This window comes from Myxine glutinosa, chromosome 4 (assembly GCF_964187855.1).
Source record: "Myxine glutinosa chromosome 4, kmMyxGlut1.1, whole genome shotgun sequence".
NCBI classification, from domain to species: Eukaryota; Metazoa; Chordata; class Myxini; order Myxiniformes; family Myxinidae; genus Myxine; species Myxine glutinosa.
In genome coordinates this window covers 89,100,284-89,127,622 of record NC_136264.1, presented here as the reverse complement: position 1 = coordinate 89,127,622, position 27,339 = coordinate 89,100,284, and the positions used below count along the sequence as shown (strand labels likewise).

The following is a 27,339-nucleotide window of genomic DNA, read 5'->3' as shown; positions in this document are numbered from 1 at the left end:
CCTACACTTTTTTTTGAAATACCAACTTCTGTCCTGGAAGTCCTTGGTCTCCTTGTGTTTTATACCTCCCCCCAAGCCCTCTCCCTCCCACACTTCTCCCTGCTCTCAAATGTTGTGTTTGTGTGCTTCCCCTTCTCTCCCCATCTTGTCTTCCGCTCCCTCTTTTTATATATTTTGTTTGTCTGGTTGATTTGTTTGTGAAATAAATGTTAGCTTTTTCACGAGCCTCGATTCAGTATACAAAAAAATAGCCAGAGTACGTGAGGAGAATGTGAAAACTTCATTTGTAAAATTTCAGATTGATTTGTTCAGATTTGCAAAGTGCATAAAAGTATTATTGCCCAATATTAAATGATCCTGCACAATGTACAGAAGGCCAGACAAGGACTGCAACTTCATGGGGTTTATTCAGATGCCAAAGACTTAATAAAAGAAAAATTTCAGAGTAAATAAAAATAAATGTAGGGTTTTTTAAATACAATTAGTACCCTCAAAGTTGAATGGTATCTCAGAGTTTCTAAGACCCCTAGGGATCGAAACCACCATTTAGATTTGTTTTTTATTTCGTTTTATTTTTCCTTCCATTTTATTCCTGCCAATGCCCAATCTGTATCTTGGAGCGAGTTGCAACTTTCGGAATGCAATTTTCCATCAATACTGGGAATACAAAGTATTCTGGGGGACGACACAATTTTTTGAAATTGACCAAAGAATGGAAATTTTTACCTTTTTCACTGGGATCTTTTTCACATTTCACCATAGCTTTATTAATTTGTCTGATTGGAATGAAAATGCCCTTTCTAGACATCCTAGAGTAAGGCACATTTACACTTAATTTATATCATACCACTCTGAGTTAAAGGTCAAGGTGAAATGGCGGTCTGAAAAAAATAACACTTTTTTTTGTCATCATTCTATTTTGCCAATGCAGAATCTTAAACACTGCTTGGCCTTCTAAGATGTTCGTGCATCATAATAGTGAACCTGAACTGAAGTTGTGCACCTGATGTTTGATTAGCACCTTTTTTTTTTTCAGATTGTAACATAGTAATCAACAAGAAACACCTTTTTAATCACAACTTGAATAATTTTCCTCCGATTTTCATGATGTTGAGTTTTATGGATAGATTGTAGATGGGACACATTTTCTTCATTTTCACACTATTCCTAAATGTAGACAGTCAAGGTCATATGGCAATACTAAAAAAACATGGCCATCATTGGATCACAGACGTAGGCTTACATTTGGCGATCCCAGATATCTATTTTTGGTGCCATAGTTGGGTCAGTATTTGGTCCTCTGTACATACATTTATGTGCCCTATCATCCCTGTCTGTGAATGTCGACCGCTTGCTTTGTTCCGTACTATTTTTCATGTCCTGTCACCCCTTTCCCCCATATTCATTACTTTTAATAAACCCCAAATTTAACCTATAAGAGATGTTCATTGTAACTGTTTGTGACGAATACAAACAGAGTCCAAAATATAATAGCGTTGCTGGAACGACGATAGGGGGTAACGGGTGTAAAGTAGCATAATAATGCCATTCATAAACGTTCAGCACAAGTGTGTTTTCTGTGTGAAAATTATAGGGCAAGTGTCAACGTTTCTTCAGGAGCTGATATCCATGACCCCTCCTCACCGTATTGTGTCTAAAAGCTTCCCACTACCCTCCCCCTCCCCCCCCCCCCCCTCATTAATCGTCTAAATCGTTCCCTTCATAATCTGTCGATGTGTTGCTTTTAAATTAACTATTCCAGCAGCTCTGCAAGCCCCAGTAAATCAATCGTTAGGCCTTGCGACTGTGCACCAAGGTAAGAGCTGCAACTATGCTGGTAATCACCTGGAACTGCTTCAAACTGCTCAGAACCACATGCATGGCGAGAAGTTACAAACCAGACAGAGAGCCAATGAGCGCACGGTCGCGCGGTAATGAAAAGACACCTTGCGGGGACAGAGTTGGCAGTTCAGCGGGGACAGAGTTGGCAGTTCAGCGGGGAGAGAGTTGGCAGTTCAGCGGGGAGAGAGTTGGCAGTTCAGCGGGGAGAGAGTTGGCAGTTCAGCGGGGAGAGAGTTGGCAGTTCAGCGGGGAGAGAGTTGGCAGTTCAGCGGGGAGAGAGTTGGCAGTTCAGCGGGGAGAGAGTTGGCAGTTCAGCGGGGAGAGAGTTGGCAGTTCAGCGGGGAGAGAGTTGGCAGTTCAGCGGGGAGAGAGTTGGCAGTTCAGCGGGGACAGAGTTGGCAGTTCAGCGGGGACAGAGTTGGCAGTTCAGCGGGGACAGAGTTGGCAGTTCAGCGGGGAGAGAGTTGGCAGTTCAGCGGGGAGAGAGTTGGCAGTTCAGCGGGGAGAGAGTTGGCAGTTCAGCGGGGAGAGAGTTGGCAGTTCAGCGGGGAGAGAGTTGGCAGTTCAGCGGGGACAGAGTTGGCAGTTCAGCGGGGAGAGAGTTGGCAGTTCAGCGGGGAGAGAGTTGGCAGTTCAGCGGGGAGAGAGTTGGCAGTTCAGCGGGGAGAGTTGAGCGAGGAGCAAGCCTTGGGTTCAGAATTGGGGAATAATAACCACGGCGTGACAAACCCATGGCTGTTGCAAATTTGGTACAGTGCCTTTGATAGGAGGTTTTAAAACCCCATTGGTTTGTCCAAGGTATAATCTCTCGGCATCCATCCTTTCAGACCGACAAAGTGGCAGTAGGTGACAGATCTCGTTGAGAGTTTTGGTACATCAGAAACCAAAGAAAATATCTGTTCAGTTTTCCTGGAGGACGAAGTACGATCTCTAAGGACCAGGCATCACTAAATTGGTGATTGCCCCTTTGGAAGATTTGACACTCATGTGCACCCCATGGTCTACCGTTACATTGGTAGTCAGGATTAGGATCAGGACACTGGTCAGAATCCAACCAACATTCCACTACACAACGTTTTTACGTAAGTAATATCCAATTAAAGTGATGTATGTATTATCAACTGCAAAAAATGCTTCCTTTGGAATACCCCTTGTTATATTATAGTAGAGTTCACAATGTTAAAGAAACAGGATGGTAGGGATTATTCCTTAACACAAAAGCCAACACATCACTTGTATATAACAATACAGCAGCACCACATGAGGCATCCAAAAATCTTTATTTCATTTTGAACAAATGTTTGTTGTTTAACTTGTAATGAATCATTTTGGACGGGATTCACACAATTCTTACTACCACTGGATGTTCTGCTGTTGGTGGTCACAATGGGTTGTCAGGGTATGCGTTGGGCTTAGAGCAAGCCAGTTGGGAGTTATTTAATTTTAAAAAGTACTGACGTCCACATGGTGCTGCAACTTATGGATATAGGCATTGTTGTACAAAACTGGTGTTCAATTTTGTAGTTAACCAATAATCCCGACCTCACTACTTTCCTACTTGCCATTATAAGCTATACCTGAATCTCAATGCTCAAAAACAAGTTTTTATACTTTACTTCGATATAGTCGAGTTCACAATGTTAAAAACTAATTAAACCTCACGGAAGTCATTTTCACAAAAAAAGGTAGAAGTGGGGTGTGGCGCGGGTGGGCGGCGTAGAGAATGAAGTACCTGCTACAAGGATGCCCGATTGCGCCACCACCTTGAAACCATCCGCCACTTTGTCTACGCTGTCACTGTGTGTTAGGAGAACTTCTTCCTCCTTATGCAAGCCCCTGTTCAACACAGCCAAGTTGATCACAAACCAACTTTCTTGCTAATCCAACCGAACTAATGGCGAAACAACAGCATGCTATTAAGGCAGTAGAATCATATGACTAAATAAAAGCAATTAAGAGTAGAAAAGCGGGAGGGCCGACGGGAGTTGTGGGAGATATGTTGAAGGCAGCAGGAAGTTGGGGTGTGAAGAGAATGGTAGAGGTCTGTAATCTGGTGGTGAAAGAAGGCCGCATTCCAGTGGATTGGGAACCGAGTACTCTCGTCCCTCTATACAAGGGGAAAAGTGACCCTCTGGAGAGTGGCTCGTACCGAGCGATAAAGTTATTGCAGCACGGAATGAAGGTATTGGAAAGGGTGTTGGAGAGAAGGATAAGGAAGAAGGTGAAGATCGACGAAATGCAGTTTGGATTTATGCCAGGAAGATGAATGACAGACGCACTCTTTATTGTGAGGCAGTTGCAGGAGAAGTACATGGAGAAGAGGAAGAAGTTGTTTCTTGGGTTTGTTGATCTGGAGAAAGCATTCGAAAGGGTTCCACGCGAAGTATTGACATGGGCATTGAGGAAGTTAGGAGTGGAGGAATGGTTGATCAGAGTAGTGATGACAATGTACAAAAGAGCGCGCACAGCTGTAAGGATGAAGGACGGGAACAGTGGTGAGTTTGAGGTGTAGGTGGGAGTGCATCAGGGGTCGGTACTAAGTCCACTACTATTTGTAGCTGTGATGGAGGTGCTGGCTCAGAACGTAAAGGAGGATTTACCGTGGGAGTTGTTGTATGCAGATGATCTGGTGTTGATTGCAGAAAGTATGGATGGACTGAAGGAAAAGATGAACAATTGGAAGGAATGTATAGAGACAAAAGGTCTGAAGGTGAATATCGGAAAAACGAAGGTGATGGCGAGTGGTAAAGCATGTGGTGAGGTGGAAAGAACTGGGAAGTGGCCGTGTGCAGTAAGGGTGTCGGAGTGAATTCCATTCAATGCACAATGTGCGCTGAGTGGGTTCATCAAAAATGTAGTGGTTTGAGAGGGTCATTAACCAGTGTGGCAGCTACATTCAAGTGTAAGGTGTGCACAGAGGGATCTGCAGATGGAGGAAATGTTGAGTTGGATCTTGGAGACGGCGTGAAGCTGGAAGGTGTGAAAACATTTTGTTACCTAGGAGACATGCTGAATGGAGAAGGTGGATCAGACTCGGCAACGGTTGCTCGAGTGAGATGTGCATGGAAGAAGTTTCGGGAACTGAGTGGCGTGCTGACGAGGGGGGAGTGTCGTTGAAGCTGAAGGGAAAGGTGTATGCTGCATGTGTGAGAAGTGTTATGATTTATGGGAGCGAGACATGGGTAATGAACGTAGAGCAGCAACGAAGGCTGGAAAGGGTGGAAATGCGAATGGTTCGGTGGATGTGTGGAGTATTGTTGAGAGAGAGAGGAAGACAAATGATGAATTGCGAAAGATTATGGGAATAGAGCCTGTGATGGATGCTGTGAAGAGAAAAAGTTTGAGATGGTTTGGTCATGTGTTGAGGAAGGATGAAAGTGACTGGTTGAGAAGAGTGATGGAAATGAATGTAGAAGGAAGTAGAGGACGGGGAAGACCGGGAAAGACTTGGCTAAAGATGGTCGAAGAAGAAATGCGGGCAAGGGGGTTAACAAGGGCAGATGTAGAAAATAGGGCAAAATGGAGAAGATTGTCATGGGGACCGCAAGGCTAACCCCCGCTCTTGCAGGGAAAATGGCCTTAAAATGCCTGTTGTTGTTGTATTGCTTTTATCGCTTCCTCAACTGCCTTCTCAGTTATCTTCTCTGCCGATCCTAAAACTGGGTTACTCTCGATGTTGCCGTCCCATTCATTCTCTGCATTCCACAGCATTTCCATATATCTCTTCCATCTTCCTTTAATTCCACCTGGGTCCACAAGGATTTGTCCCACTTCATCCTTCAAGCAACTCACCCCTATCACATCGCACCTCTCTTTCGCTATCTGCTTTGCAATCCTGAATACTGCTCTCTGACCATCTTCCAAATCCAAGCGTTCTCCAAACATTTTCCTATATGCCTCCTGCGCCTTTGCTACCTCTTTCTTTGCACCCTTTTTGGCTGCCTTATAACTTTCATGCTCTGCCTTTTCTGCCCCCGTACCCTTCGCCTTCTGCCACTCCTTGAACTTCTTCCTCTTCGTGTCAATCCTCTTTCCAACTTCATCATCCCACCACCATGTCTCCGAGTGCCTCGGTGGTCCTTTTGTCCATCCACATACCTCACCAACGGCTCCCAACAGACTATCTTTCATTGACATCCAACCACTTTCAAGCTCAACCACATCATCCTCCACCATACTCAGCCTCTGTTTTAATGCCTCCCTCACTGTCACCTCTTTCAACCTCCACACCTTCATTCTCGGTTGGTACTTCACCCGCCGAGCTCTCCTCACACCTTTCACCCTTATGTCGCAGACAACCAAGTGGAGCTGTGAAACAGCCTCCTCCCCCGGGATCACCTTTGTGTCCCGGAGGTGCCCCCTATCTCGCCTATGCACCATCAGGTAGTCAACGGTTGTGGTAGACCTAACTGACGTGTATGTAACAAGCTTATTATCCTCTTTCTGGAACTGAGTATTACAAATCAACAAATCAGCTCCATCAGCAAACTCCAAAATCCTTTCACCTTCTCCATTTCTCACACCATATCCATAACCCCCATGAACTCCCTCAAAACCGTCCAGACTCCTTCCCACATGTCCATTTAGGTCTCCTCCTACCACAACAACTTCCTCATCTTTCACGTTTTCCATCAGATTCTCCATCGCACACCAGAACTTGTCCTTCTCTTCATCGCTCCGACCAACCTGCGGAGCATATCCCGAGATGACGTTCACCAAGAGCTTTCCAATCATCATTTTCACCATCATAAACCTTTCACTCACTCTAGTCACACTCACCACACTGTCTCGTCTCCTGCACACAACATATGTCCACTCTTCTTCTGACCAATACATCCACCACTTCTCCTGATCTCCCTGTCATTGTCCCTACATTCTATGTCCCAAACCTCAGAAACCGATCTCCACGTGGGGCATCAGACGCTTCGTCATTATAAATGGGGTGACTTCCACCCTTGCTTCGATTGGGTTCCCCACCTTGAGTTTTGACGAGAGGGAGTGGGGTCCTCCACGGGGTACTTCAGGCTGTACCATGCCCATTTGTAATTGTCATGGTTCCCTTTTTGAGGCAATGTTTTATGGCCGGATGCCCTTCCTGACGCCAACCCTTTTTGTCGCCTCTTACGACACGCAGGGATATGGTGTACCTATTCTAAACTGGGGTACACACCGGGGTGAGGAGTCATTGGGCAATAAAAGCGCATGCTGGTTCTAAAAGTAAAACTGAGAAGGAGACGTCGGAGCTTGGACTCCAACAGGACAACACCATGCTGAGAACTAACACACAGGAGGAGAGTGCAGCCCAAATGAAGAATTACAGTATTTTGATAGGATCGAGACAGGAAATACGGTTAGGAATGCCACCTGCCTGACCATGCCATGCCAAACTGCATCCTGGTCCCAGAGCAGCACGAGTACAACCCATGCATCCATCTTCCATTTATTCCAATTACCATATGAGTGTGTGGGTTACTTTCTCTTAAAAACAAGTTATTGCACTTTTACAAATAGTTTTTCTTTCCCTTCAAGATTTTGTTTCTTGTCTTATGTCATAAATTCTTTATTTCTTAAGACACCATGTGTCCCTCTTCACCCTGCCATTCCACAGCATCGAGATTTGGAAGATTGATCGATTACCCTTGGAGGATTAAATTAGCAATCATCCTGAGTTCGGTAACCGGCATGTACAGAATACAATGGAAGTTTAACCTATCAGGGGCATCGACTAATGTGAGTTATTGACCATTTGATTAATCCGTGGAACGTTAGACTCTCGTGTTTGATGGTAATCACTTGTATTGTCATTGCAGTTACCATGAGGTTGCCATCCGCACAACAGTAATGTTTCATGTAGTTTCACCTGCTTTTTTGAAATTAAAACAACAAATAAAACAAGAATCCTACCGCCATCACAAGTAGCCAGCGGTGACCGTGACTAACCACACAGTAACCAAGGATACTGAGCTTGAAATTTTCAAGCAACATGGAAATAGTCAAAAGTTGAAATAATTGAACGTGAGCAGACAGGAATATAATTGCTCTAAGATTTGAATGTCCTCTCACCTGAAGATGGAGCACGTGTTGTCAATTCCAACGACAAATTGACCATCCTCTCTGATTTCAGAATGCTGTACAGTCCCTCCAAAAACCTTATTCATAATCTACATACACACAAACACCCCTCACATTAAAAGAAGCACAGTTCCAAACCTCCAATCTGCATGCCGCAACATCTCAATGGATAACCTGAATAACACATAGCCCTTGCCAATGCTAGGCAGATGACAAAAACGCACTCGAGTTTGCAAAAGTGGATTTTACAGACATGAAGGCGAAATACGATTTTTTTTTTTTTGGTGATTTATGGGCCAGGGAAACACGGGCACTTACGTGCATGCCATAACATATTCCCAGCACGGGGACTCCGAGCGTGAAGATGGCAGGGTCAAAGCGAGGAGCATCCTCCATATAGACAGAGTTAGGACCACCTGAGATGATGATTGCCCTGCATTGTCCAAAGCACAAACACAATGTGATCTACATATAATCAACAGAATTATATTCCCATAAGGACCATCTATTTATCACACAATTACTGTAAATCCCCATGTATAAGGGGACCTCTGTACAAGGAGCATGGTTGATTTGTCACTCCTCCTCTCCCCAATCGCAAAATTATGTAGACATTTACATAACCAACATACTGTACATAGGTTGCATCCACTTTAGTTTAGATGTTTAACATATCAGGAAACCTTGACCAAAAATAAAAACATAAGGGCAATACCCCTGGAGCCCACCTGGAAGAATAAACAGTATACTGCACTGACCAAGGGTATTTTAAACCAATTTCAATGATTGCTAGAAGACAGGGCAGCATGTAGAATCATACAAACATAATCATAAGACTTTATCGCCCCCCCCCCCCCCCCCAGCCTGGTAACCATCTCAGACCACAATTTTTCTAATGCAGTGAACAAATATTGATACATCATGGGTGATGAAGGTTGTGGTCAAGTTTCATCGAAATCGTCTGTGTAGTTTCAGAGAAGAGAAAAAACCACCACCTTTAGAGGCCATTTTCCCCCGCAAGCAGGGGTTGGCCTTTTTCGGACACCGTGGTTGTTGTTGTTTGTTGTTGTTGGTCCCCTTTTTGAAGCAATGTTTTACGGCCGGATGCCCTTCCTGCCGCCAACCCTGTTTGTCGCCTTTTACGACAAGCAGGGAATTACCAGTGAACTGGTACTCAATTAGCCGACCTCGGAAGGATGACAGGCTGAGTCAACCCCCCTGGCGTTAATTCAGCGATCGACCGGGATTCGAACCCAGGATCCTAAGCTGGCACCCTAGCCGCTAAGCCAACGCCAGGCTACGCCAGGCCAGGCTTTCAACGCCAGGCTTTCAGAGAAGAGAGCAAACAGTTATTTGGGGGGATGGGGTGGGGGGGGGGGGGGGGTCGAACCCGGACCCACTTTAAACCCATATACCTCCTTCGACTTCGATTTTCTTAGTGCTGTGAAGAAACTTCGGTACATCACGGGTCATGAAGTTTGTGGTCAGGTTTCATCGAAATAGTGTGTGTAGTTTCAGAGGAGAAAGCAAATTCCTATTTTTTGGGGTTGTAGGGGGTGGAGGGGAGGGGGGGGGTCAAACCTGGATCCACTTTGACCCCCGATAGACCCCCTTAGAAACCGATTTTTTTTAATGCCATGAACAAACTTTAGTCACAACATAACAAATATAATTTGTGCCAAATTTGGTCACAATCCCTTCAGAGGTTTTGGAGAAAAAGTTGCAAGTGTTTACGGATGGACGGATTGACGGACGGACGGATTGACGACGCGCCATCGCATAAGCTCCCCTGAACTTCGTTCCAGGTGAGCTAAAACAATAGATGAGAAAAATTGTTTAGAATAATTTATTGAACTATTAATCAATGCTTAATTTCCATTTTTGGTGTTGAAACAGAGGTACTATCTTAGAAACCTTGCATTGTCAAACATGTCCATCAATCAACTCTATATGCTTGATGCTGCACTGGTAAGCTAGTTCAGCCTGAGAGCTGACTGAAGAAGAAGCAGAAGCAGAAAAAAAGAAGAATAGTTAATGAAGCAGTGTTGGAGTGAGAAGATGAAGAGGAAGACAAATAAGCATGGTAGTGTTTATTTATACGTTTTTTCATAATTAGGGTACCAAGCCTTAACAGGCTGGTACCCCATAGATTTTGTTATGTTTATTCTATATTATTATTCTGCCATTTTTGGACGTGTACTTTATTTTTAAATTCATTTTCTTTGCAACCGCCTGTCCAATTGACACGGGATATTGACTATAGGAGTGACGACCCATGCATAATTTTTATGACAATTATGACGTCATAGGTCACATGGTGTGGCAGCCAAGTTGGCCAAAAAAAACCAAAACCTTGGACCCTTCTCCGAAACCGCTCCATGGAAAAAATTTAAACTTGGCACATGTAAAGTACTCCCCATCCCATGGTGGGGTTGTTGTTGCATAGCCCCAAACAGTTCTCTCGAACAAGCCAGCGGTGCTTCCCTCTCTCTCCTCCTCTTGCCTCCTGCTCCCTTTATTATATGTTCTATGTGTTTGTCCTTACACGAGCCTCGACTTAGTATACAAAAAAAAAGTACATCTTTGAAAAGTGATGAGGTATATGACGCATTTAGATTTACAGTTCATATTGGAGGTGATGGGGAACTTTTGTCCAATGGTGGAACTGCAGAATTTATTTCCTTCTAAAATCTTTGAAAACTGAGAACCTTTAGAGGCCATTTTTCCCTGCAAAGCAGGGGTTGGCCTTTTTCGGACACCGTGGTTGTTGTTGTTTGTTGTTGTTGGTCCCCTTTTTGAAGCAATGTTTTACGGCCGGATGCCCTTCCTGACGCCAACCCTGTTTGTCGCCTTTTACGACAAACAGGGAATTACCAGTGAACTGGTACTCAATTAGCCGACCTCGGAAGGATGACAGGCTGAGTCAACCCCGCTGGCGTTAATTCAGCGATCGACCGGGATTCGAACCCAGGATCCGAGGATCCTAAGCTGGCACCCTAACCGCTAAGCCAACACCAGGCTTTAATAACACGGTCTACAAACGCTTAAAAACAAAAGGTCAGAGATTAGAAATTTTCACACCAATCAGGGCAAATCTCTGCCTTATACAATACATATGAATCTACCAGATCACTCAATAGACGATATTCAAATCTCTGCCTTCACATTAATTGCAAATCAACCACACACCAAAATCCTGAGATGTGTCTTTTTAGATGCAGAAACTTCAAACAAAGTTCCCTCATGGCATAAATGTTGACGAGTAACAAGTGTTCCAACTCATTCATTCCAAAGTACCTCAACACATTCACCTCAACATGCTTTAACTCATTCACTTCACTTTTTACCTCCGCCTCCAAAGGTGGATGGAGGTTATGTTTTCACCCCTGTCTGTCTGTTTGTGAACAAGATATCTCAAAAAGGTGTGGATGGATTCGGACGAAATTTGGCAGAGAGGTAGTGTATGTGACAAGGACGAAATGATTAGATTTTGGTGAAGATCCGGATCCGGCTACTAAAATTTTTAAAGTGATTCTTCACCATTGGGAGATAGGAGCAAAAACAATACATAGTTATCTCAAAAAGTTGTGGACAGATTTGGACGAAACTTAGTGGAGAGGTTTGGTGTGTGACAAGAACAAATCAATTCAATTTTGGTGAAGATCCGGATCCGGATCTGGCTAGTAGAATTTTGTCAAGTGATTCTTCACCATTGGAATATAGGGCCAAAAAACGATACAAAGCAGGATATCTCAAAAAGTTGTGGATGGACGATTTTGATTCAATGTGATTCTCTATTGTGATTTTCTGGTCTACTCTGGGATACAAAACGTAAACTGTTCACCTGGCGGAGGTATGCTCTTTACGGAGTTTATTGATTATGCGGAATGCCGTTCTAGTTCAGAATAAGATCCTTTTCACCTTTCCATCTGTCATATTGACAAATGCAGGCAGAGTGTGGATGTGTACATGTATGTATATGAATATAAACAGTATGTGAATGTGTACATGTTTATATATGTACGTATGTAATGTATATGCTCATACTATACACTCACTCTCATTGAGAAAGGTGAGAGCTGTTATGGAACCTCTATCCTTTTGTATATATTGAATTATGTATCAATATCGTACCATTATCTTGTATGCGTACATGCTGCTCTTGTAGAAAGTGCTGTCATAACACTGCCCGTAGTTGCTTGCTTGCTTGTTTTTACGAGTCGAGCAGTATTACTTTCGTAATCATGTTTTTTGTTGTCGTCATCAGCCTGCCATTTAACCCATGCAGGCGATTTGTAATTGGACCAAGGTACCATCTTAAAGATACTGCTGGTAATGGGGTTTTTAAAGTGAAAAATATTGCTTGTTGTGCAGGAACAGCTCGACCTCACTTTAATCCGTTTCCGTGTTGTGGGTTAGCCATTGTTTGATCAACTGTGTGTCCTATCGCTGGTTGTTAGGGTTGTTGGGGGGGGGGGGGGGGGGGGGGGGAGGGAAAGCAATCATCTGCACTATCCAGTGCAGATGATTGGGCTGCGATCCTGAGTTGTTAGGGCCTTGACAAGACCTATTTGGCCAAATGCGTGTCATGACTAAAGATTGTCCTACAGCTACGTCTGTAAATCATTTAACTTTTTCCAGATATATATATATATATTGTTACAGACGCGGCTTTTAGATGTTATATTGACCGAGCGGTGGTGTATTTAACCGCGTCCGAACAGTTACTCCCCGATTAAAACCCGATTCCACCCGACGTTGACCAGATCGCCCCACAGATATTCAATCGGGAAATCTCTAAAGCGACCGAAAGAGAATGAAAAAGAAGAAGAAGAATACGGAGGAAGAACAGATTTTATTATACACACACAAGCAATGGATGGAAGAAGCAGTAACACAGCGAATCGTTAACTTACACTATTCATTCTTACTTAACCCCAAGACAATGAGTAGGACAGGACGTTCACACTTACACAGGGGATATATGCAGGCAGGTAAGGCTTGAGATGGATTGCTTGAGAGGGAGGCAAGGTCGGGAGGCCGCAGTTCGCAATTCCTCGCGGTTTTGGTGGGAAACCCTCCGTCGTGTCTCCACTGCGGTAGACGTCACGCGCTGGTTCGGCACACCTGCTCCTTTTCTTGGGGTGGGGCCGTCTCCCTCCTTTCAGCGCGTCTCTCCAAAGCTGGTTTCCTTGACGAGTACCTCTCCTCTTTGGCTTGGAGCGTTTCGCATCTCACCGCTCCTTTTGGTGCAGCCTCTTTGCTCCTCTCCCAGGGTCATCTCATAAAGCAGTCCCTTACAGTCGCTTTTATCACCTCGAGCGAAATCAAGCCGCCGACTCCGAGGGCACGCCTACCGGGTCACTCACCGCGGTGTTGATTGGCTGTTAGGGCTGGTTCACTCCTTCCCTCTTATGACGAGGTGGAGACACGCCTTTCCTCCCCAACCCTACCTCGTGGCCAATGGTGGTTTGAAGAAAACCGGCCAAAATGCGGAAGGCAATTGGAAGGGAGGTTTTGGGGAAATTGGAAGGGCCTACGCTTATTTTGTTTGATACAATGCAAAGTCAATCTAGTGGGAAAACACATATTTAGCCTACATGGAATAAGGAAATACACTATTTAAAAGATATATCGTGACCTGCGTGTAAGTTTCATGCAATTAACTAGGACGCCGACTGCGACCATTATTTACATTAACAGGGTGTTACCGTACTTTTGTAACGTTCACATTGTAACGTTTCCACATTCGTTACAATATATATATATATATATATATATATATATATATATATATATATATATATATATATATATATATATATTAGGGTTGTTAGGGCCTTCCGTTGAACTTGGGGCCGACTCAGAAGAAGACCTTTGTTGGTCGAAAGCTTGTCGACAATTAAAGATCGACGTCCTGAAGCTACGCCCGCGTCTTATTTAATCCAACGATTATTTATTCAATGCAAATGAGACTCCCTGCTCGTACTGTGGAGTTTCTACTATTTCTTACAGTTATATATATATATATATATCTAAAGGATATCAATATCAATATATATTTCATAATAATACTTTTTTTTACAATATGAATCCTGAGCTGCAAATCTTTCGACATATATATATAATAAGGTGAGGGTGAAAGGAGAGATACATTAGGACAGGGGAGTGGGGGAGTAGCAGGGATAGAAAGGAAGAAGGAATGAGGATAGGGGAAGGAAGGGGATATGTACAGAGCAAACCGGTGCTGGGTCAAAGATCCCACCATAATTATGTAATAAACAGATGCCCTCATATAGGTTAGAGAGAGATGGGCAAGTTATTGAAAGGGGAGAGGAAAGTGGATAAGGAAGAGACAAAATAAAAAAGAAAGGAGATATAGAGAGAAGACGAGCTAAAGAGAGACAAGTGTAGCTAAATAAATATTCGGCAGGAGATGAGACAAAAAGAAGAGGAGCAAGAAGACGAGATCAGGTCAACGAAAGGGAGATGTGATTGAAATCAAGGGAGAGATCAGATCAGGAGAGAGGAAGTACAGACAAAAGAGGAGACAAGGATTGAGGAGAGAAAGGGGTGAAATAAAAAGAAAGCACACCTGAATCCTTGTTCTTTCAATAAGAAGGCAGGGGTGTCGAGTGGCCGAATTTCAGATTGTACGAGCAGTTCTCGTACACGGCGATCGATTATCTTACCATACTGTGCACCAGCATCCAATATTACCACAGCCTCCTTGAAATGCTCATCCAAGGCCACGTTGGCCCTTTCCGACGTCATCAACTGAAAACAGGGGACAGAAGACGCAAAACACGGAAACGGATTAAAGTGAGGTCGAGCTGCTCCTGCACAACACCCAATAGGTTTCACTTTAAAAACCCCATTACCAGCAGTAACTTTAAGATGGTACCATGGTCCAATTACAAATCACCTGCATGGGTTAAATGGCAGGCTGATGACAACAACAACAAAAAAACATGATTACAAAAGTAACACTGCTTAGACTCGTAAAAACAAGGTGCCTCGTAAAAATATACACCGCAATCAATGTAAGTTACAGATAAATAAGGGAAAAATATATGGAGAACATCGTGAAACTCAATTATTCTTTTTTTATCTCAACGACATCTTAACGGGAGATTCCTCACCAAAATAAACCTTTGATTCTAGGGAATTGTGAAAAATTCCTTCATCTTATCAAGTGTCTGATTCAATAACCATCCGGATTATCAGCTGGGCACCATCGGTCAACAGTTTCCAACCTTTAGCCCAGAACTTCCCCGAATGGCAGGTACATAACTTTAGTCGTGTCCGAATGTGATACCATCAGGCGAGCAGGGGAGAGAGAACAATATATGGAGAGTGAGATTTGCGGATTTGGTGATCGGCAGAATTCTAACTCTTTTACTCACATTACACATCAATGAAGCCACTTCAGAAAAGTTTCGCCTTTCATAATCGCAAAAACATCAGAACTGGGATCAAACCTGACTGAGCTAAGCTTCGATCGATTCATCTCCAGCGAAAGTATATTATGTATATGTATTTAAGGCTAACCCCCGCTCTAGTAGGGGAAATGGCCTTTAAAATGCATGTTGTTGTTGTTGTTGTATATATATATATATATATATATATATATATATATATATATATATATATATATATATATATATATACTGTATATATATATATATATATATATATATATATATATATTTATGTATATATATACAGTGAAACCTTGACTTACGAGTGCACCAACTTACGAGTTTTCCGAGATACGAGCCGTCGCTCGGGCGGTTTTTTGCTTTGAGATGCGAGCCGAGATCTGAGTTACGAGCTTACGCCACCCGCCACCAGGTGGGTTCCGGTCACGTGGTTATCTTGCCGTGCAAGCATCTCTGCCGTATATCGCTGCTGCTTTGTTTTCGCATTTTGGTTATTTTGGAAAATTTCTTAGTTTTAACCATGGGTTCTAAGAAATTGAATGCCAAGGGCAGTACTGAGAAGAAGAAGAGGATGATGTGCTTGGATATAAAACACGCAATCGTCGAAAAACATGAGCGAGGTGTGCGTGTTGTCGACTTGGCGAGGCAGTACGATCGTAGTACTTCTACGATATGTACGATTTTGAAGCAGAAGGAGTCGATAAAGGCTATAACGCCAGCCAAGGGCGTTACGATTATTTCAAAGCTCCGGACCTCTATCCATGAAGAGATGGAGAAGTTGTTGTTTGTGTGGTTGACGGAGAAGCAGCTCGCAGGAGATACCGTGACCGAGAGCATCATGTGTGAGAAGGCCCGAGACATTTACGGGGATTTGGTGCAGCAGACGGCGGGAACATCAATGGACGAGGCATCGGAAGAGTCATTCAAAGCCAGTCGGGGATGGTTTGATAATTTTAAGAAGAGGACCGGCATTCACTCCGTCGTCAGGCATGGTGAGGCAGCAAGCTCGGATGTGAAGGCAGCTGAAGATTTTATTATAACTTTTGCCGAACTGATACAAGCCGAAGGATACATCCCCCAGCAAATCTTCAACTGTGACGAGACAGGGCTCTTCTGGAAAAAGATGCCGAGGAGGACGTATATAACGGCAGAGGAGAAGAGCATGCCAGGCCACAACTTATTCAGAGTGCCGGCGATAGCTCGCCTTCTCTTTGTGGAAGACACGGTGAGATCCTTAACATCCAACAACCAATGGGACGCAAATGGGGCGCCCAGTTTAGCGGTACACACATTGATGAATCACCCTGCCTGTGAAACCCCGACATGACAGGTTATAGCTGGGTCGGGATTCAAACCCAGGCTGGACAGTTTAGAGTCAAGTGTGCGTACCTCCAGTCCAGGCCATCCTGCCAACTTGTATGCTGCATACAGGTGAAATATAAAGCGCGAGATATTTATATATATACTGTATATGAAAAAAAAAATTGGTGTGGTTTTTGGGGGGCTGGAACGGATTAATAGCATTTCAATGCATTTTAATGGGGAAATTTAATTTGAGAAACAAGCAAATTGAGTTACGAGCTCGGTCACAGAACGAATTAAACTCGTAAGTCAAGGTTTCACTGTATATATATATATATATATATATATATATATACAGTATATATATATATAATATATATACACAACAAAACAACAGGCATTTTAAGGCCATTTTCCCGCTAAAAACACACACACACATATATCTATATATATATATATATCTATATATATATATATATATATATATATATATATATATATATATATATATATATATATATATATATATATATATATATATACACACACATATAGATGATGTGTGTATATATCTGCCCCTCCCACATCCAGTGATCTGAGCCTCATGGATGGAGTTTTATACATAAATGGACATCGATTTTAGTGGACTTTTGCATCAATTAAGAGGATATTAAACACACAATGGACAAACACAGGAGTTACGGGATTTAAACCTCAGGTGCTTCATATCACGAGCCGGTGGTTGCGGAGATTCATACCAATTTGCGTGAGATTTGTTTTTTACCTGCAAATAACCTATAATGGCTTCATTCATGCACATCATTGAGATTGGTGAAGTAAAAATCATACCCAGGTGGAAAATGAGATTTCATGAACCTCTTCTTCTTCTTGTGAATTCCAATTGAACCGGTATTCAATTCAGAGTTTGTCCCAGTGGTTACATAGTTATTTTGGTGCGGTTGGTTGTGCCCCTGAGGCAGTGCCCGTGCTCAGGAGGGCAGGTATTTGAAACTTCCTGAGCATGCAGGCGATAACATGCCAACTCTTCACGAAAGACACCGTGCGATCGTTCAGGTTCACTTGCTAATGTCCACACATGGGTTACCCGACTTAACGTCCGTCCAAAGGACAGAGCACTTTGTGATGCAACAACACCCTGCCTTCAGAAGCACCAATCCGACATCACTATAATCGGTTCGACAATCGAAGGCGGATCACGCAGCAAAACGGTCTTTTGTGATAAAGGTAATTATTTTCATTTTTTTGAGCCAGGTGCATTTCTGCTCACCAAGAGGTGTGTGCCAAAACAAGTTCACCACATACACATCCATCGGCAAACTTCTTCAAAATGTCAGTCCAAGTCCAGCAAAACCAGACGCCTGAGAAGTGACGCTTACGGAAATCCTAGGTTACATAGATAGGTACAGCTTGGGTAGTGGTTCAAACATACAGATTGCAATTCGTCGTCTCTATCTGGACCAGTCACAAGTCTCATCCCAGATTAACACACACTACGCAAATGATTTTCAACACTCAGTTGCACTGGTATGACTAGTTTAGGATCGCAGCCCAACTTAGGCAGCATTCCTCCTTTTGATCTTTTGACCATCTTATCTGGGTTTGATTTCAGGACAGACTAGATTTCCATTGTGGTGATCCTGCAGATACGAGGTTAAGCCGGTTGTCCCATCTGCTAGAACTCGCTCGCGAGCGTTAAAGACTCCGCAGCACACCGCAAAAATGGAACAGGCCATCGTGTGCCAGCAACTCAGGAAAAATGCAAAATTCCCATCCTGACTGGTCAAGGGCTCCATCTGAAAACAGAATTATTTCACAAAAAGAGCAAATGGATCATCACATTTTGTGTGTGGACCCTTGGGCCCCCCTAGGCCTAATATGCCGCACTTCCACGAGCTACGTCCAATTCTACATACGTGCTGTGTACTTCGTAAAGCGTTCAAAGCAGAGAAAAAGCAACATGACAAATCAGTGGATCACAAACTGGAGACACTAACACTGGTCACCATTATGTGAACACTTACAACAACAACAACAACAAACAATAATTTTTTACATGAAGTTACCACATTTATAGGCAGAGATAAGTATCAAACTTGTTTTGGGTAATTGCGAAGTATAACCACTTACCATTTGAAGCTAATGTCTGACACGTTCAGCAGCTTTCTTAAAACGAGACAAGCTACAATCCAGGTGGACAGAAGTTTGGTCGTAGTGTTGAGTCAAAGTCCGGCGCACCAGAAGATAATGCAAGTGCACCACCAACTCGGAGCGTGTATGTACACAGTCCAAAGATCAAAATCAGGACAAATAAACTCGGGTCTTGCCGAATGATCTTTGATCTACTTACACCACGGACCTTTGATCCAGATGTCACAAAAATCATTATTGAGCAAGAACGGAGCGATTTTAGTGTTCGGAGGGGAAGCGTCCGAAACACGAAATGGGGACACACGGTGGGTGGTGTACAACCCTTGGTTGAGACCACCACGCAGAAGCCAGAATAGACTGGGTTTGCATCGGTCATGTGGGTTGAGACGACCACCCAGAACGAGCTGGGTTTGCATCGGTCACGTGGGTTGAAACCACCGCGCAGAACGAGTTGGGTTTGCATCGGTCACGTGGGTTGAGACTACCACCCAAAACGAGCTGGGTTTGCATCGGTCACGTGGATTGAGACGACCACCCAAAACGAGCTGGGTTTGCATCGGTCACGTGGATTGAGACGACCACCCAAAACGAGCTGGGTTTGCATCGGTCACGTGGGTTGAGACGACCACCCAAAACGAGCTGGGTTTGCATCGGTCACGTGGGTTGAGACGACCACCGCGCAGAACGAGTTGGGTTTGCATCGGTCACGTGGGTTGAGACTACCACCCAGAACGAGTTGGGTTTGCATCGGTCACGTGGGTTTACAAAAGTTAACATCAACGCCCGAAGACCAGCCGATTGGTGTGATCGTTAGACGTTACCCACGTGCGATCGCTCCCAGAAAATAAACAAACTTGTTTCCCGTGGAAGAGATGATCAAGTCGGCCAGGGCCGGCATGGGTGTAAACTTGGGCCGGACGGTACAACAGTTCGCACGGCTCGTGTACACAAGGCAGACTCACCTTCGAGTCCCCGTTGCAGACGGCCATGGCGGGGCCCAGCAAGGAGGATGGAAGAGCTATTCTCCCACGACAAAATTCTTTGCCTTCCTTTTCTTTCCCTCCTCTCTCTCGTACACTAACTCAAACTCACACATACATATATATATATATATATATATTTATATATATAAATAATATATATATAAATATATAAATGTACACACACCAACTCTCACTCACTTACTGGGATCAACTTAGGGAGACTCACTCACTCACATTCACACTCACATTCACATTCACTTACTCAGTTACACACAAACACACTCTCCGCTTCCCCTTCTCTGGGCGCGCCAGGAGGAGGCACCGGATGTTGCGTATTCAGCACTTCCGGGTTAGGAGACGGGGAGAGGTCAAAGGTTCACATGAATGCCACGTGGCTGTGTTGGATCCGCGGTGTGTTCATCATGCGATTGCAGGGGATTCGAAGGTTCCCCGAAAGTTCCTGCGAATTACATGAAGAATTTAAACATTGGGTAGAGCACGGCGAGGAAAGGAAGGTTGAAAGTTTATCCGAAATGACCTGCGTTGTGTTCTGAGTGTCTTGACTGAGTGTTACGATGTCAGAGTGTCCATGGTGCCCATGCAAGTCTTTACTAAACTCTAAAGATATCGGAGAAGCAGGTACAGGCACATTGATGTCTTGTTGTAGCCCCGATATATATATATATATATTTTTTTTTTTTCACGAAAGCGTGGGGGGAGTTTGAGTTTTATTTATATGAAATTATATATACTAGGGCATGCCCGTACTATATATATGCCCGTACTATATATCTATCTAAAATTATATCCCCCCCCTCTATTTACATGAAATGGTTTGGTCCATTCGCAACGCCAAAGCGAACGGCGAACGGCTTGCGAGTACAGTGACAATCCCCCCCCTCTATTTACATGAATGGTTTGGTCCATTCGCAACGACCACAGAACCCCCCCCTCTATTTACATGAAATGGTTCGGTCCAAAGCGAACGGCTTCCGGAGTTTGGTAAAGAAATCGCCATCGCGTACACAAACGCGCAGGAAAGCGAATGAATCGCAAATTCGTTTTTATTAGTTTTAAAACATCGTTTAACGCCAACATAGCGCCAACATAGTTTGCAAACGTGAAATAAATGAATACGCTCTCAAATGTGCCATCCGAGGCAGAGTGTGTCCGCCACGTTCGGCACACGCGCTAGTTCGCTGCTCTCTGATTGGTTGAATCGTTTTTTGGACATCGCTCGGTAAGTAATTGTCCGATTAATATGAAACCTTGAAAAGGCACATCCTCGGGTCCCCAGCAATATACCTGGCAAGTTAAAAGTATATCGGACCCGTGGTTGTCGAGAAACAGCGGTCACAGACAAACACACAGACAGACACACACACAGAGATTACTGGAATTATAGATAGATATATATATATATATATATATATATACATATATATATATATATATATATATATATATATATATATATATATATATATACACATACAGGGTCCGTCAGGGAGGTGTGACGATTTTCAGAAAACTCGTACAGTTATTTTTAGTCGAATTTCAATTTTTATTATTTTTAAAGACTACATATATAATGCCATGTAATACACTAACAAAGACATTTTAAAAATGTAATTCATGTTTGAAAAATGACATCTAAATGGCGGCCGTTCTTGTCCAAGCATTCTTGCAGACGCGCGGAAAAGTTGTCCATAGACTGGTCTCACTAAAATCCGAAATGGACTCAAAATCCGAAATGGAGCGAAATGGACCTTCAAATCATCCGAAATGGATTAGGGTTAGGGTTAGGGTTGTTAGGGTTAGGGTTAGGGTTGTTAGGGTTAGGGTTAGGGGTACTTAATTAACATTACATTTTATTCATTCCTCACCTGTTTTAGATCAGTATTTTAACATTTAATTTTACTACTGAATCACCATCCATTTCGGATGTTATTGAGGTTGGTTTAATATGTTGTGTATGAAATGAAATGAAAAGTGTAGGCTATGGGGAAGTTATTGGTTATTTTGAGGTCCATTTCGCTCCATTTCGGATTTTAGTGAGACCCTCCATAGACCTTTCAACCATGGCAAGTGGTATAGCTCGAATTTCTCTGGTGATGGCATCTGAAAGGGTCTCAAGAGTGCGTGGTTTTTCAATGTAAACCTTAGCTTTCAGGTAACCCCATAAAAAATAGTCACAGGGTGAAAGATCGGGCGATCGAGGGGGCCACTCCACATCCCCACGGATTGAAATGAGGTGCCCTGGAAAATGTTCTCTAAATAAGGCCATTGATTCTCTTGAGGTATGGCAAGTAGCCCCATCTTGCTGAAACCAAACTGTAGGGAGGTCAATGCGACGTCGTCTCAATTCAGGCAGTAAGAACTCGCGCAACATCGTAACATAACGTTGTGAGTTGACTGTCACAGTGCGTCCGCCTTCCTTGAAAAAATAAGGCCCAATTATGCCGAATCGGACTATTCCGGCCCACACAGTGACTCGCTCGCAGTGCAGGGACTGTCTGACATCCATAGAGCGCGAGCGTGCCGTACCGCTGACCGACGAGGGCTGGCCTCCACAGCTTGTCGAACCCTTTCGATGTTTTCCGGGGTCCTAACGGTTCGATCACCTCCCCGAGCTGCTCCCGGCCTCACAGATACAGTTGTCCTGAAGTTTTTTACCCACTTCAATATTGTGTTTCGAGACGGAACGGCGCCACGTCGACCAACATTGAAGTGAGTACGAAATCTGCGCTGTGTAAGCACCACCGAACTACCCGTTTGAATAAACGTCTCAACAACAAAGACGCGATGTTCAATCGTCCACAGCTCCATGGCTACTGAAATGGCGCCTAACAACGAGTAACCAACAGCCATCACACATGCGCTAGACCCCCCACTTGCATTGTTATACCCAATTCAAACATGAATTACATTTTTTAAATGTCTTTGTTACAGTGTATTAAATGGCATTATATATGTAGTCTTTTTAAAAAATAAAAATTGAAATTCGACTAAAAATAACTGTGTACGAGTTTTCTGAAAATCGTCACACCTCCCAGCCGGACCCTGTATATACAGAATTGGCATTTAATATGGAATATATATTTTTTCTTGACTTGGGTTTACTTTCTTAACTCAGCATATCAATCTAGTGAGTTTCTTTTACACTTTAGTGATTTATTTGTTAAAAGAACCATGTCACTGATTGTCTGTCGCAGCAAGAAGTCAACAACAGGATTATATCACAGGTGGCGTGGTAAAATGTACGGACAGGTGCATTTGATGATTGGCTTCACAGTCGGGTATACAAGGGTTGTTGCATTCTGTATTAGTGGAAAACAACTGCTGCACGTCTCTAAAGGCTATCGCCGCTTCCTCTGGAGATGGTCCGTCAACTCGACAATGCTGTTTGTCATGGAGTGGTGGCTTTACGAAATTACGACATGAAACAGCATGCTATTGCTCGGCAGTATGGCATCACTCAAGGTCAGGTGTCAAAGATCCTGAAACGAAATGCTCAGAGGGGTGTCCCTACTCCAATACCGAGGCCAGGACGTTCCCGCAGAACCACAAGGAGGGATGATCGCCAGCTGCACCGGTTAGTCCGCAATGGCCGTACCAAGTCAGCTAATCGGCTTGGGGCTGAGTGGCAGCAACTGGCAAATGTGCCTGTATCCAGAAGGCTATTCAACCAACGACTGGTTCAAGCAGGCTATCGTGCCAGGCGTCCCCTGAGAAAGCCATGCCTGATCAGACAACACCGCCAGCGCCGATTGCAGTGGGCCAGAGAGCACCGTCAAATGGCAGCCAGGACACTGGAATCACGTGATCTTCAGTGACGAGTCTAGATTTCTGGCCTATCGTCAAGATGGCCGCGTCCGAGTGCGCAGACAAGTGCATGAAGCCTACAACAAAGATTGTATAGTGCCAAGAGTCCAAGCTGGAGGTGGTGGGGTGACCGGTTGGGCTGCTTTTCATGCAGGTGACAAAACTGACCTGGTTGTTCTGAATGGAAACCTGAACCAGTTCAAGTACAGGGCCATTCTGGAAGAAACATTGCTTCCATTTGCTCGTGCAGCCTTTCGAGGAAACTTTGTCTTCCAAGATGACAATGCATGGCCTCATCGTGCTCGCATGATCCAACACTTTCTTGCTGACCGTGGTGTAGAGCATATGGAGTGGCCTGCCATGTCCCCGCATATGAATCCGATAGAGAACTTGTGGGCAGAATTAACGCGTCAAATCGACCACTTGGACCAGCAGCCGACCTCTGTGCGTGAATTGCAGCAGGCCTTTGTCACTGCATGGCAAGCGATTCCTGTCCAAACCTTGGCAAATCTCGTGAACAGCATGCCTCAACGTGTACGTGCTCTCCTGAATGCTCGTGGGGGTTACACGAAGTAATGAACTGTAATTTTACTGTCTGTAATCCCAGTCGTAATTTAACTTTTGTTAAAAAATTTTTTGGCTAATGTGCAAAATAAAGAGATACTTCTGGAAAACGTACAGAGGTTTAACACAGTACTGTCCATGAATTGAGTTCGATATCAGTTTACATCACTTTCAAGGATCAATTTATTTGTTTCGAAATGTCAAATGTGGTTTTTCTTTCTTTTAAAGGTCACATTAACAAAATCTAGAATAATTTCAACATAATTCCAATAAACTTTTGGTTCTAAGACATCTTGAAAAGTAAGTTCACCGCCAGAAAAAAATATTCCATATTAAATGCCAAGTCTGTATATACATATATACATACATACATACATACATACATACATACATACATACATATATATATATATATATATATATATACATATATATATATATATATATAATCTCCCGCGGTGGTGAATCGGTGAATCCGCGGTGAATGAAATAAATGGAATCTCCCGCGATGAAGCTAACTCCAAGGGCCTTTCACTCACTCACCGCAGGCAGGTTCGTGGTCTTTCCGTCTTCCATCGACTCCTATCTGGCCTTGCCCCCCCAGCTCTCTCTGGGCTCTGTCCCCCAAATATTCCTACAGGTCGGACAAGATCTGCCTGCAACCCTCTTATGGTTAAACTGCCAAAATCAAGACTCTCTGCTCACCTTCACTCCTTCATTCCTCTTTTCTCCCGCCTCTGGAACAAACTCCCTCACTCTCTTCAATCCCACTCCACCCTCCAGGTCTTTAAAACAGCTGTTCACCACCATCTCTTATCTTCCCCCATCCAAAACCTTGATCTTTTCTACCCCCGCTAATTTCACCCCAATTCCACTTTTTTGAAATACCAACTTCTGTCCTGGAAGTCCTTGGTGTCCTTGTGTTTTATACTTCTCCCACCCCTCCCCCCCCCCTTCCCACGCCTCCTCCCCCCAAGCCATCTCCCCCCCACACATCTCCCTGCTCTCAAATGTTGTGTGTGTGTGCTTCCCCTTCTCTCCCCATCTTGTCTTCCGCTCCCTCTTTTTATATATTTTGTTTGTCTGGTTGATTTGTTTGTGATATAAATGTTAGCTCTTTCACGAGCCTCGATTCAGTATACAAAAATATATATATATATATAAATTTTCACGAAAGCATGGGGGGAGGTTGAGTTTTATTTATATGAAATAATATATTTATTTATATTATATATATATATATATAGTTTTTATTTATATATATATATAAATTTTCACGAAAGCGTGGGAGGAGTTTGAGTTTTGTTTATATGAAATAATATATTCATTTATATCATTTTTTTTTTTTTTTTATACATATATAAATTTTCATGAAAGCATGGGGGGAGTTTGAGTGTTATTTATATGAAATAATATATTTATTTTCAACGTGTAAATCCCGTTGGTTCAATCCCCTGCTGTGTCATACCAAAAACTGCTTCCTTGCATGATGCTCAGAAGTAAAAAGGATAGAGCATGGACAAACAACCATAGGTTGGTAATAATAGCGCAGACTTAGATGGGCCAAATGGCCTCCTCCTGCCTCGAAGTTCCTTGTGAGCATACATATTATTATTATATATACAGTAAATCTAACTTTCAGATGAATCCTCCCAAGCTGCAGGTGCAGAGTTTTCCGACAATGCAGAGCAAAGCAACATGTGCTTTATAAAGGTGTCTTCCAATGGTGTTTTTGACAACACAGCACTGCCAGCATTGACGCAACACTTCCAAGGAGCGGTACCCTCACACGTACCAGCATGAGAGCAAACCTTTGCCAGATATGTAAAACTCTACTGTATATATTGTTGCGGTTCTCCACGCCGGCCTTCTTCCCCTTATCAAGGGGGGGATTCATCCCCTTGTCTTTACTGGGCCTGGCGGAACCTAGACTTATCACGTCCCTCCCGGACACACGCGGCGTAGAGTTTCGGGACTACTTTTCGCTCGTACCTAAGTACCCGCGCTGCCCTGGGAGCGAGGAAACAAGCCTCGCACAAATCACGTGTGGTTTGAGTACGCCGAGCGGATTGCGTACACGTGGTCCACACAGTCTTAGATGTTGGAACCCGATTGGAGCAATCTTATTCGTGCCACGCTTAGTCAACTGGAGAAATCACAGAAACGATCAAATCAAGAATAAAGGAAGAACCATTGGGTTTAATTATTCCCACACGTATTTACAAGTTCCAGGACGAAGAGACACAGAGCAATCCTTAAACAGTCTTAATTTATCCCTGGAACAACGGGCCCGTCTCACACTCACACGGGGGATTGCAGATGGGCAGGTGTTCCCCACGCGTCGATGTCGTCGTCCAGAGACGGCTTCCGTCCGGCTCTCCACGGCCCCGGCACGTCCGGCGAATATGGTGGCAGGCGAAGGCAGGGACTCGTAGCGCGTCTCTCGAACAAAGCAGATGTTGGGGCGAAACGGCAGAGGGCGGACTTAAGCGCGGCTGGCGGTTACCCAGCCTTGTTCACTCGCGCGTCTCAAATGCGCTATTCGTTCTAAGCGCGTCTGGCTGCGCCCGCATACATGTATCGACCAACTCCTTTTCTTCAATACACGTAGTGTTGGTTAGCGCGCGCGTTCTCGTGCAATGGTCAAGTTCATCAGGCAGCAAATCCTCTTATCTCTCCCTCTCCTCTGCGAGTCCTTTTATCTCTCTCTCTCGCAGCAAGTCAAGTCCTGTCAAGGGCTTTTGCGCAGCGGTTCTTATAGCTACGCCCCCCGAACCTTCCTGAATTCACCAGACTCTTCTCACCACGCCCTCTGACGCCATGCCGCCGCCACCACCTTCGAGCTCTGATTGGCGCCTCGTGCTTACTGTCATTGCTTCTGCCGCTCCGCGTCGACTCCACCCCGATCCTCCTCTGCCTGCCTCGTGTTAACTCGCCCAATATGAACCAACGTTCCGCAAAAGCGATTGAGGCTACGGACGTAGGATGATCGGTGGCATTAGGGCCTATTTTCCTGGCTCCTACTCAATGCAGAATTAACACTGGAAGGGAACTAAGCTCATAAATACTAAGACATAACTATACGATTGTGAGGCTACATGTTGCTCGTGTGACTAACTATGGGGGACAGACTTTAACCT

The 27,339-nt window shown here is 44.0% G+C and overlaps 1 protein-coding gene across 2 annotated transcripts in view; it reads right to left on the bottom strand.

Moving 5' to 3' along the window:
- The window catches only part of GMPS (guanosine monophosphate synthase), a 58,910-nt gene extending 38,776 nt beyond the window's left edge, over window positions 1-20,134 (bottom strand). Inside the window, exons 1-5 of one of the 2 annotated variants that reach the window (XM_068112904.2) lie at window positions 19,790-20,134; window positions 14,510-14,691; window positions 8,233-8,347; window positions 7,906-8,003; window positions 3,575-3,678 (exon numbers count right to left, since the gene is read on the bottom strand). In XM_068112904.2, the coding sequence (XP_067969005.2) occupies window positions 3,575-3,678; window positions 7,906-8,003; window positions 8,233-8,347; window positions 14,510-14,691; window positions 19,790-19,816 (526 nt within the window). In that variant the 5' untranslated portion in view covers window positions 19,817-20,134. Of the gene's footprint in view, window positions 1-3,574; window positions 3,679-7,905; window positions 8,004-8,232; window positions 8,348-14,509; window positions 14,692-18,806; window positions 19,013-19,789 lie in introns of those variants that run through there. The other variant, XM_078776132.1, reaches the window with a different exon arrangement.
- Window positions 20,135-27,339: the final 7,205 nt, after the last annotated feature.